Here is a 12,576-nt window from a genome sequence, read left to right on the forward strand (position 1 = left end):
GGGAGGACTGAAGGTTAACATAATGCTTACATGTAAAAGACTTGATATTTCAGCAAATCATAAGCCAAACATCATTACAGCATGACATTGACTACCATGTACGATAATTTAAATGAAGTCACACTAGAAGCCCAAATGTTGGTTAGATGTTTACTTAATTTATCCTATATCATCAGGCTTAAAGTTTACCAATATTTTTAAAATCAATTGAATAAATTTGAAGGCTAAAATAATTCTTCATTTAAAATACTTGATATATCGGCAAATCATAAGCCAAAACATCAAAACTTGCATGACTACCATGTATAATTTAAATGAAATCCCGATAGGAGCCCAACTGCTGGTTTATAGATGTTTACCTTAACCTATATAAGTAGGTTAAATGTTTACCGTAACATACACAATCAGCTGAAAGAAGTTTACCGTAACTGATGGAAATTCCACTGGATATTTAACTGAATGTATAAAATTTATTTGGCGATGAATAAAGGATAATTATCCAGTTACGAATAACGGATAATTAACCAATTCAGATAACGGTAACAGACAAATCGCAGACACTATATAAATAGAGTGCCACTATCAATCAATCATTCTGCCTCTGAAGAAGGTCCGTGAAGGACCAAAAACTTGTCAGGCTATGAATCATCACCAGGCACTGTTAATTATGTGTTTTCTGCATTAATACCTATACTTTTTATTGCTTTATTCCTCTTTTTTTCCTGTCTGAACGCAAAAAAACATTCACAAACATATACCAAACATTCTTTTATTTTTAAATACAAAATCAGCAGTATCAACAATTGCACTTCTTTTAAATAGTGGTTGTCCCAATTTGTATCGGCAACAGTTCAAGGTTTAAAGTATCAATTAAGATAAATAAAGAAAAACTGCAGCATGTGTGTACCAGATTCGGTTTTTTCTTCAAATCAATTTTGAAAAACAATTATTTTTTTTGACAGAATAAACAAGCACTTGATACAAGTATCACATATGAATGAAGAAATTTATTTGACTGGTATTAGAAATGCAGAATTCAAATCTTGAAGAATTTAAACAATATATATGTCCAAAAAATTGACAATTTTCATTCATTTTCATAAAATCTCTGATAACACATAATTTTAAAGTAACTACAGATATCAAAAGTAAGAATTTGTAAATATCAGCTGCAGCGAATTTCACTTTTTGGTTCTTTAAACATTTTAGAGAAAAAGTAAAAAATAAATGTGGATAGTGTCCACATGTGGACACAGATGATGCCCCCGCTTGCATATCATATAGTTATAAAGGGACATAACTGAAGAACGGTAAAAGTGACGCTACCCAAATTTGAACTTGATCTGAGTTTTGTGGTAATAAGCATTGTGTGTAAGTCTCATAACATTTGGTTGAGGCTAACCTAAGTAGAGAACAGAAACTAAAAATTCAGCAATTTTTCTATTTGTAAACACGCATAACTCTAGAACGGTTGTGTATAAGTTTTACAACATTTGGTTGAGACAAACTAAAAAATTCAGCAATTTTTATGTTTATAAAGGGACATAACTCTAGAATGGTAAAAGTGTTGCCACCTAATTTCGTACTTAATCTGTATTATGTAGTAATAAGCATTGTGTATAAGTTTCATAACATTTGGTTGAGGCAAACTCAAGTTAGAGAACTGAAACAAAAAAATTGTACTTGATCCTTACTGAGTTTTGTGGTAATGAATATTGTGTATAGGTTTCATAATGTTTGGCTGGGGAAAACTTCAGTTACAGAATGGAAACTAAAAAATTTTGCAATCTTTCTATTTATAAAGGGGCATAACTCAATAATGGTTAAAGTGACACTACCCAAATTCAACTTGATCTGTGTTTTATCAGTGGTAGTCAAAATTAAACATTGCATTGTATAAAGCATTGATTGTAGTTGATTCAACTATAATCATGGTCAAAGGAAGATAACTCCAATTTTAAAAATATATTATATAAACTTGATATTTAGAAGAAAATAAAAATTTTGCAATTTTTCCTTTTATAAAGGGGCATAACTCTAGATCGGTTAAAGTGACACCACCAAAATTCAAACTTGATCTGTGTTTTGTGGTAATAAGCATTGTGTATAAGTTTCATAACATTTGGTTGAGGCAAACTTAATTTAGAGAACGGAAACTAAAAATTTTGCAATATTTCCTTTTATAAAGGGGCATAACTCTAGATCGGTTAAAGTGACGCCACCAAAATTCAAACTTGATCTGTGTTTTGTGGTAATAAGCATTGTGTATAAGTTTCATAACATTTGGTTGAGGCAAACTCAAGTTAGAGAACGGAAACCAATTTCGGGACGTACGTACGTACGTACGTACGTACAGACGGACAAGGGTAAAACTTAATGCCCCCTCCGCTACGGCGGGGGCATAAAAAACCAACATTATATTTCTTCATTATTTTAAAAGAGCCAAAGCCATATAAAATCTTTTAATATTTCATTCTTAATCTTGCAAAATTGAAAATATGATTCAAACTTCATATTTTAGTCGATATAATGCAAATGAATTGTTATTTATGTTACTATTTTATAAAATTCAGTCTTTATAAAATAAAAAAAAACTTAAACAAGTGGACTGAAAGATCTCTGATCAATTCCTAAACAAGTTTTTTTCAATACATGTTCACTGTACCATGAGTAACAATAATCACAATTCTGAAATTCAACACCGATTTCATTCATATCACAAAAGTATAGACTACTCAAAACATAACAATCTAGTTGGGGAAATGGGTTCACTGTTCAGTAATAAATCAAAATGGAATATAACATTTTTTGTATGTTTATTGGAGTAATAATGCATCGTGGGCTAGCATCAATTTCTGACATAGCAGGAAATTTGCCATTAATATCTTGAATTTTTTTTTAAGAATTCATGCAAAATTTATCATAAGTTGATAATTTAATTTAACATACATTGTTTATCACCAATATATTGTACTATCCCAAAAAATATACATTATTAACATTATTTGCTTATGCACAGTAACATTGAGTCTGATCAGAGCTGAAAGTTGGTCACAGAAATCATCCATGTCTTACCCTACAGATATAGAGCAAAGACTGAGTGAGTGGCTACTTAACATTCAGACTTCAAACAAAAGATCAACATTTAAAGCAATTAAATTCTATGTTATAAAAAGATCATCATTTCTATGGATTTCATAGTTCATTGAATATACTTCATTTTCAACTGATTTATGGGATGACATATTGAAATAAATGTTCCAGTGATATACAACTAAAATGACTATCCACATATTATTATATGATTATGGATCATTTTGTAGGTAAATTCTTAATTTATGAATTATTTTTTATTTCAAGAGTTATCTTTCTGTTCATTTAAATGTTTTTAATTGAAAACAAGGAAAGTTAAAGTTGATGAGAGTTCTCTATAGTACAGCATTGCTTTATTTTTAAATGTTCTTTTGTAATCAAATCGACACACACAAAATAATCATGAAAAAAAAAGAAATTTAACTAGTTAAGGAAATCCTTTGCATTTGGAAACCAATTTACATATTTTTTAATGGTCAAGTGAGAGAAAGTCAGTTGGTTGAGAACATTGTTATAAAGGTCAAGTTATTCTTGATTTAGAAAAAAGAGAAAAGAAAGAATTACAATAATTTGTTTTTACGGGGTACCCATCTATCTGACTAAAATAAATTTGGCTCGTTTAATTTTCATATAGTTTTGACAAAATATTTATTTTTAACCTGTTGACAAAAATTCAAAAAATTTCAAGAAATTTGAATCACACAAATTACAGGAATAATTTTATTGGATATATATAGCAGTTTGACAAACACTAATTTTGATCATTGAGAAGCTTGATTTCTCTTTACTAATAGTATGTGATTAAATCGTTCAGCTGGTTTTTAAAGAGTTAAATGCAGGAATGTTCTTCTTTCCCTTACAAGTAACATCATTTAAAAAAAATCTAATTCCATTGCTGACATTCAAAAAAGTAAAAAATAACAAATTAAGGGTCATGTTCTTTTAAGTTAACCTGTAGGTGTCTAACTTGACATATTAAACAATAAATGTGGATAGTGTCCACATGTGGACACAGATGATGCCCCCGCTTGCATATCATATAGTTATAAAGGGACATAACTGAAGAACGGTAAAAGTGACGCTACCCAAATTTGAACTTGATCTGAGTTTTGTGGTAATAAGCATTGTGTGTAAGTCTCATAATATTTGGTTGAGGCTAACTTAAGTAGAGAACAGAAACTAAAATTTCAGCAATTTTTCTATTTGTAAACACTCATAACTCTAGAACGGTTGTGTATAAGTTTTACAACATTTGGTTGAGACAAACTAAAAAATTCAGCAATTTTTATGTTTATAAAGGGACATAACTCTAGAATGGTAAAAGTGTTGCCACCTAATTTCGTACTTAATCTGTATTATGTAGTAATGAGCATTGTGTATAAGTTTCATAACATTTGGTTGAGGCAAACTCAAGTTAGAGAACTGAAACAAAAAAATTGTACTTGATCCTTACTGAGTTTTGTGGTAATGAATATTGTGTATAGGTTTCATAATGTTTGGCTGGGGAAAACTTCAGTTACAGAATGGAAACTAAAAAATTTTGCAATCTTTCTATTTATAAAGGGGCATAACTCAATAATGATTAAAGTGACACTACCCAAATTCAACTTGATCTGTGTTTTATCAGTGGAAGTCAAAATTAAACATTGCATTGTATAAAGCAATGATTGTAGTTGATTCAACTATAATCATGGTCAAAGGAAGATAACTCCAATTTTAAAAATATATTATATAAACTTGATATTTAGAAGAAAATAAAAATTTTGCAATTTTTCCTTTTATAAAGGGGCATAACTCTAGATCGGTTAAAGTGACACCACCAAAATTCAAACTTGATCTGTGTTTTGTGGTAATAAGCATTGTGTATAAGTTTCATAACATTTGGTTGAGGCAAACTTAAGTTAGAGAACGGAAACTAAAAATTTTGCAATATTTCCTTTTATAAAGGGGCATAACTCTAGATCGGTTAAAGTGACGCCACCAAAATTCAAACTTGATCTGTGTTTTGTGGTAATAAGCATTGTGTATAAGTTTCATAACATTTGGTTGAGGCAAACTGAAGTTAGAGAACGGAAACCAATTTCGGGACGTACGGACGGACGTACGTACAGACGGACAAGGGTAAAACTTAATGCCCCCTCCGCTACGGCGGGGGCATAAAAATAAAACCAATAAAAAAGTATGCAAAAAACAACTTCAACCAATACTAATCTAAAATGTTATCTAAGTTCTACCTGTAACTACATCATACATAACAATTCTTGATGTTGACTAGACCCATTTTCTCCGACTAGGGTTTTATGGCAAATATTTGCAACAAGCAACATAGCTATACACAAAGTTTCAAATATAATTGAAAACCGTAAACGTTATCTACAACTTAAAACCATTACATTACTTTGAAATAATAAATTTTTAAAAAGACATTTATTTTACACTCAAGACCAGCGGGGGAAAAAGAATTTGTGAATTTCCCTCCTTAATTTTTTAAAGTTGGCAAGTAAAATATGTGTGAACTTTTAAATGATAAATGTAAGGTCCACGCAACGGAAAACAAAGGCCCCTAAATTCTAACTCTATACACACCACAAGATTCATTACAATGTCAAAGACATCACATTATTCTTAACAAAGTCATTTCGTAATTAAAATCTTTATACATTTGTCATATCACTATTTTTTCAATACAAGGCACATATTCATAAAGCACTAAGCACATGATTACTTTCTACTTCAATATATACATATCTTTTTGTACATATCTATACTCAACATATTTTTGTTAACATGAAAATAAAGAAAATAAGGCAATTACAAAACTTAAAACTTCTGAAGGAATTATGTGATAGTGTAAAATATGAAATGATATTGAATTATGGGAAAAATGGCAAATTTTCCTCTTAAAATCAGGATTTCATTATCTAAATCATTGTCAACTTTATACGTACTTTCTTTCACATAACTTTACCTACTATACACTATATAAGTATCATATATGAAACATGTGAACATCTTAAGGTGGTACCAAACACCTTGACTAAAATTAATTTGGTTCGTTTAATTTTCATAAAATTTTGACAAAATATTTACTTCGACCCTTTGACAAAAATATAAAAAATTCAAAAAACTTGAACCAAACATTTTATCGGAAAAATTTCATTGGATATATAGCAGTTTGACAAACACTAATTTTGATCATTGAGAAGCTTAATATTTCCTTAACAATAGAATGTGATTAAAACGTTCAGCTGATTTTTACAGAGTTATCTCCCTATAGTGTTATGTACCACCTTAAGGGAATGATTTAACTGTCATATAAAATTTGTCATATTTAAACCAAGCTTATGAGATAAAAAATAACATTATATAAAAAATGAAAACAAAACAAATGTATACATCTAAATTGAACACAATATTAGTAGCTTAATTTCCACCTCGGAATTTAACTGAGATTATCTTTTCATTGCAGATTATGTTTCTATAAATTGATCACTTTCTTCTAGGATATTTAGAGGCAACTGGTGTACCCCCTTTATTTGGTGTTGGCTGGTTAGGTGTGGTACTTCCTATAGGGGTACCAGTATAATTTCGAAGTGTTGGCGTACCGCTGGTCTGTTTTATGGGTGTATAGGATGAACCGCCAATGTTCTGTTTCAATGGAGTTGATGGTTTACTGGGTGTACTGGTTCCCGTATCCATCTATAAAAAAAATAATAACATAAGAATTTATTTGGTAGTTATATATATCTTTGATTTATTGATTACTATTTAATATACTGTGGCAAATATTACATGATTTGAATATTCAAACAATAACATATTAATGAAATATTAATATTAATCCTACTTTGTACTTGGGAAACCAATAGAAGGAGTTGGATTTTGAATATGTTAGCTCTCAAGTTAAGTCTGCTTGAAGACATATCATCCTACTCTGACACAAGGCTAACCAATCTTAGCACCGACATATAAATGCTGCATGCTTGCTGAAGTTGTCAAATCTTTTACAGTTTTATCTAGAGCTGTTTTAAACAATGTCAAGACTTTAAACTACCTTCTGCCTAGGTTGTTGCATGACTGTGTTCTTGTCTTGAGTGTTAGAGGGTATGGGACTTAATAACTGGTAACTGCTACTCATCCACAAAGCATGCCGCAATTTGGAGACAAGAGTAGACTGATCAAAATTGAGGCGGAAAAATGTGTTTGAGTAGGGCAACATTCTTCTTGGGGTTGTTACCTTGTGAGCTAGGATGTTAAATATTGGGTTCACCATGTATATAAAGTCAAACTAAAGCAAGGTTCTTGTTCCATCACAAAAATATGTTCTCACCCTGAATATGGTTTGAACAAGCCCACTTAACATTTTTATATTTTTTCTACTCTGTGTATATAAATTAACATTGATGGAAAAGCTATCTTTGGTTCATTCAAACTGTTACCCTGTGACACTAGCTTCATGGTATTGAAATCACAAATTCTGTTCATTTGAGAAAGAATTCATTTATACAGCAAACTTCTACTATAACTAACAGGGGAATCCTAACTGATGATCTATCACAATTTAAAAAAAAAGACAAATCTTGTCCATGTTGCATAACTGTTACTGCAAGTGCAACATGAATCTAGATTCTTGTATCCTTGGTAGGACTCTAAAGAACTAATCATCTAAAATGATGGTGTCTTGATAACTGAATAAAAAATCATGACTGAGAAGAGTTGGCACTATTTTGAATGAAGTTTGGTTTCATGAAAAATAAAATTGAGAATGGAAATGGGGAATGTGTCAAAGAGACAACAACCCGACCATAGAGCAGACAACAGCCAAAGGCCACCAATAGGTCTTCAATGCAGCGAGAAACTCCCGCACCCGGAGGCGTCCTTCAGCTGGCCCCTAAACAAATATGTATACTAGTTCAGTGATAATGGACGTCATACTAAACTCCAAATTATACACAAGAAACTAAAATTAAAAATGATACAAGACTAACAAAGGCCAGAAGCTCCTGACTTGGGACAGGCGCAAAAATGCGGAGGGGTTAAACATGTTTTTTGAGATCTCAACCCTCCCCCTATACATCTAGCCAATGTAGAAAAAACAAACGTACAACAGTACGCACAGTAAAACTCAGTTTAAGAGAAGTCCGAGTCCGATGTCAGAATAGGAAACAAAAGAAAATAAACAAAATGACAATAATACATAAATAACAACAGACTACTAGCAGTTACTGACATGCCAGCTCCAGACCTCAATTAAACTGATTGAAAGATTATGTCTTCATCATATGAATATCAGGCACAATCCCTCCTGTTAGGGGTTTAGTATTATACCGTCATAAAATATATGAGAAGAACATAACCTGTGTCATTCCAACAACTGGTTTTAGAATAAATATGTTTAATTCCAATGCAAAGACCCTATAAGTGAATCAATATTAAAGCCAAAATATGCAATCTTTAATGACCTGACAACAGTATCGTAACTATATCCTTTCTTAATAAGTCTGTTTAAAGGTTTTGTTAGCTTTTGAGGTGAATACTGACATTTTTGTGCTTTGTAAAGAATATTACCATAAAAGATTGGATGTGAAATACCCGAACGTATAAGATGTCTGCATGTTGAGTTATATTTACGAATGATGTCCTTATACCGATGATAAAATTTAGTAAATGTTTTGACTAGTTTATGATATCGGAAACCCTGGTGTAATAATTTTTCAGTAATATATAAATTTCTCTCGCTAAAATCTAATACGTTGTTACATACACGAGCGAATCGTACAAGTTGAGATATATAAACACCATAAGATGGTGACAAGGGAACGTCACCATCTAAAAATGGATAATTAAAGATAGGAAATGAAAAATCATCTCTTTTATCATAAATTTTTGTATTAAGCTTCCCGTTGATATAGATATCAAGATCGAGGAAAGGACAGTGGTCATTGTTAGTATTAGCTTTATTTAAAGTAAGTTCAACAGGATAAATTTCTTTAGTATACATACTGAAGTTGTATTATTGAGAGCCAATATATCATCCAAATATCTAAAAGTATTGTTAAATTTTTGTATCAGATGTTGTTTCGATGGGTCTTTGCTGATTTTAGTCATAAATTGTAACTCATAACAATACAAAAACAGGTCTGCAATAAGTGGTGCACAGTTAGTCCCCATTGGATTTCCGATAACTTGACGATATACTGAATCTCCAAAGCGAACAAAAATGTTATCAAGTAAAAATTCAAGGGCAGATATAGTACCAAAGCATGTCCAATTGACATAGCTCTTTTGTTTGTTGCTACTAAAAAATGACCTAAAAGAGTTTGAACATATGTATTCGCATTCCGACTTTTTAAACGCCCATTCAATTAGGTGTGTGAATTTTTTCTTAATAAGAATATGAGGCAAAGTGGTATATAGGGTAGAAAAATCAAAACTTTGAACAGATTCAAAATCACCAATATATGCATGCAATTTATCAAGTACTTCCAACGAGTTTTAGACACTCCAAAAGTAGTTAATTCCACTATTTTCAAAGGCCTTATTTGAAAAATTTATTATCAGGTTTTTGATTGTACCAAGTGTACTAGTAAGTAGAATAGACAATTTAGTAGTGGAACAATGACTTGAAGACGAAATAAATCTATATTTGTAAGGTGATTTGTGTAGCTTCGGAAGCCAGTACATTGTTGGGACTTTCATTGTATTTGGTTCTGCTTGTAAAGAAGTAGCTAATAGTTTATGTTTGTTACAGATATCGTTTTCTGAAAATGAAGTCAGTTGGAATGTTGGTGAATTCGTGATTTCCTTTTGCAGAACCTCAATGTAAAATTTACGTCAAACTATAATGATATTATTAGCAGCTTTATCAGCCAGAACAAAAACAAATACCTTGGCAAGTTCTTTTAGTTTATGTTTGATACGAGAGATAGGATTTTTATGGTTGTTGTTAAGAGTGAAATGTTCTTTAAAATGTTGTATACGTATATCAACTATCTTCATTACTGAATTAAAAAAAGAGTCCAAAGATTTTTTGTAAAAGTATGATTTAGTTTTTGGTATATCATGAAATATACAGAACACCCATTAAAAAACCGTCATCTTTAATTCAGCATGCAAGCCAAACCCTATCTGTATACATTTGCATATAACAATTCTACAAATGATATATTCATAACTTCCCACTATTTACGGTTCTCTCTGTTAAAATCAATATGCCTTCAGCAGTATAATATGTTAAATAATTTCGTTTTTACAAAGTATAACATCAAAATAAAGGAATTGTTTTTAAAATGAAAAATCCTTTAAGGAATGGGTAAAAAATAAAGTGAAATAAATATCTGATCTTACACTTATTGAAGAAAAATTATCATGAAACTGAAAAACATATACAATTGCATTAGGTTTTGATGAACACATGAACTAAACCTCTCAAAGTTTTATTGGGTATGAAACAGCAGCTAACACTATAGAAATTAAAAAAAAACACCAAAAGAATGAACAAAAGAATAAATAAAGAATGAACGAATGAAAGAAATTAAACTTAGGGTACAATTCAAAACAATTGATGCAGGTGTAGTAGCTATGAAGGATGGTCCCTATATTAATGCAGGTGTAGTAGCTATGTAGGATGGTCCCTATATTGATGCAGGTGTAGTAGCTATGTAGGATGGTCCCTATATTGATGCAGGTGTAGTAGCTATGTAGGATGGTCCCTATATTGATGCAGGTGTAGTAGCTATGTAGGATGGTCCCTATATTGATGTAGGTGTAGTAGCTATGTAGGATGGTCCCTATATTAATGCAGGTGTAGTAGCTATGTAGGATGGTCCCTATATTGATGCAGGTGTAGTAGCTATGTAGGATGGTCCCTATATTGATGCAGGTGTAGTAGCTATGTAGGATGGTCCCTATATTGATGCAGGTGTAGTAGCTATGTAGGATGGTCCCTATATTGATGCAGGTGTAGTAGCTATGTAGGATGGTCCCTATATTGATGCAGGTGTAGTAGCTAGGTCCCTATATTGATGCAGGTGTAGTAGCTATGTAGGATGGTCCCTATATTGATGCAGGTGTAGTAGCTATGTAGGATGGTCCCTATATTAATGCAGGTGTAGTAGCTATGTAGGATGGTCCCTATATTGATGCAGGTGTAGTAGCTATGTAGGATGGTCCCTATATTGATGCAGGTGTAGTAGCTATGTAGGATGGTCCCTATATTGATGCAGGTGTAGTAGCTATGTAGGATGGTCCCTATATTGATGCAGGTGTAGTAGCTATGTAGGATGGTCCCTATATTGATGCAGGTGTAGTAGCTATGTAGGATGGTCCCTATATTTAATTGACAAAACCATGAGGGCAAATCAACACCAGTTCTAAACTCAATTAATATACATCTGCCTAAAGTAAAATTATTAAAAATAACTTATAAAAAAATTAATCATTGTCATTTCATGAATGGAGTCAGCTGAGATTGGAACATGCAAGGAAATAAAACATACTTTCTAATTGATACTTTTGACATGGACATCTCTTTAGGATCCTGCTTATATACTTCCTATTTGATACTGCTTTCTTCAGACAGAGTTTTTAGGTTTTAAGAATTGATACAAACAAGAATATTCAGTATAATTTACCATTGGATGAAAACGATTTTGAGAAAAATACATTTGTTTATAAAATAAAGCAAACTAAATGATGACAAATATGTATAGATAATCTAAGAGGTATCAATATTCAAATATGAAAAAGGGTTAATCTAAGCTACATATAAACTAGGATTGATTAAAACTAAAGCATGCAGACAAAATCACAATGTTGTCATTCACCTGTCTATGGACTGGGACGATATGTCCGAGATTTTACTGTCTGAAATTAAATTACACCACAACTTGTTAAATAATATTAGTATCAAATACCTGTGAAAGTACTAAAATCATTGGCACTAATTCTAATTGGCTGACGGGTCTGGAATTAATTTGATCACCAAAGTAAATTGTGACCATGACTGAGAAAATGGGTCCAGATGAGAAAAATACATATTTTGATTTTTTTGCATTTTTGGAGCCTAATTGTCATAAATAACATTCTGTAAAAATTTCAAGGGGATAGCACAAGTAGTTTCTGAGAAAATAAACATTTCATGATTCGTAACTTACATGTATCTTGGAAATAAATTGACAAATTGAAGATATCATTCGAAAAACTCAAGACTTTTTCTTGTAAATGTGTATACTTCCAAAATTGTTCATTTTATAATTAGACACCTTAAGTTTATGTTTAATGTTTGTCAAATAATTTGAAAAAGTATGATTTATTCTAACTGATATATATTTTGAACTGTTAAATCGGTTACCATCATGACCATGGCAACCAATTTTTTTTAATTTTTTTAATTTTTTTAATTTTTTTCAGATTGTGTGATGAACTTTAAATTTCAAAGTACATGTATATAAAAGAAGAAACAAATGGTTTCTTTTTATAATA

At 31.2% G+C, this 12,576-nt stretch overlaps 1 protein-coding gene and 1 long non-coding RNA gene across 10 annotated transcripts in view; one reads left to right on the forward strand and one right to left on the reverse strand.

Annotated features, from left to right (window-relative positions):
- Positions 1 to 755: 755 nt before the first annotated feature.
- LOC127702123 (kinesin-like protein KIFC3) overlaps positions 756 to 12,576 on the reverse strand; it is an 81,988-nt gene continuing 70,167 nt past the window's right edge. For 7 of the 9 annotated variants that reach the window (XM_052206201.1, XM_052206200.1, XM_052206205.1 and 4 more), the window contains one exon: positions 2,800 to 6,792. In XM_052206201.1, coding sequence (XP_052062161.1) covers positions 6,583 to 6,792 — 210 coding nt within the window. In that variant the 3' untranslated portion in view covers positions 2,800 to 6,582. Of the gene's footprint in view, positions 1,403 to 2,799; positions 6,793 to 11,918; positions 11,959 to 12,576 lie in introns of those variants that run through there. The other 2 variants (XR_007982288.1, XM_052206207.1) reach the window with 2 other exon arrangements.
- LOC127702181 (uncharacterized) lies at positions 10,704 to 11,912 on the forward strand. The gene is made up of 3 exons (XR_007982297.1): positions 10,704 to 10,819; positions 10,898 to 11,092; positions 11,202 to 11,912. It is a non-coding gene; the product is annotated as an uncharacterized LOC127702181 (long non-coding RNA).

Source organism: Mytilus californianus, unplaced genomic scaffold (genome assembly GCF_021869535.1).
Source record: "Mytilus californianus isolate M0D057914Y unplaced genomic scaffold, xbMytCali1.0.p SCAF_5, whole genome shotgun sequence".
NCBI lineage: Eukaryota > Metazoa > Mollusca > Bivalvia > Mytilida > Mytilidae > Mytilus > Mytilus californianus.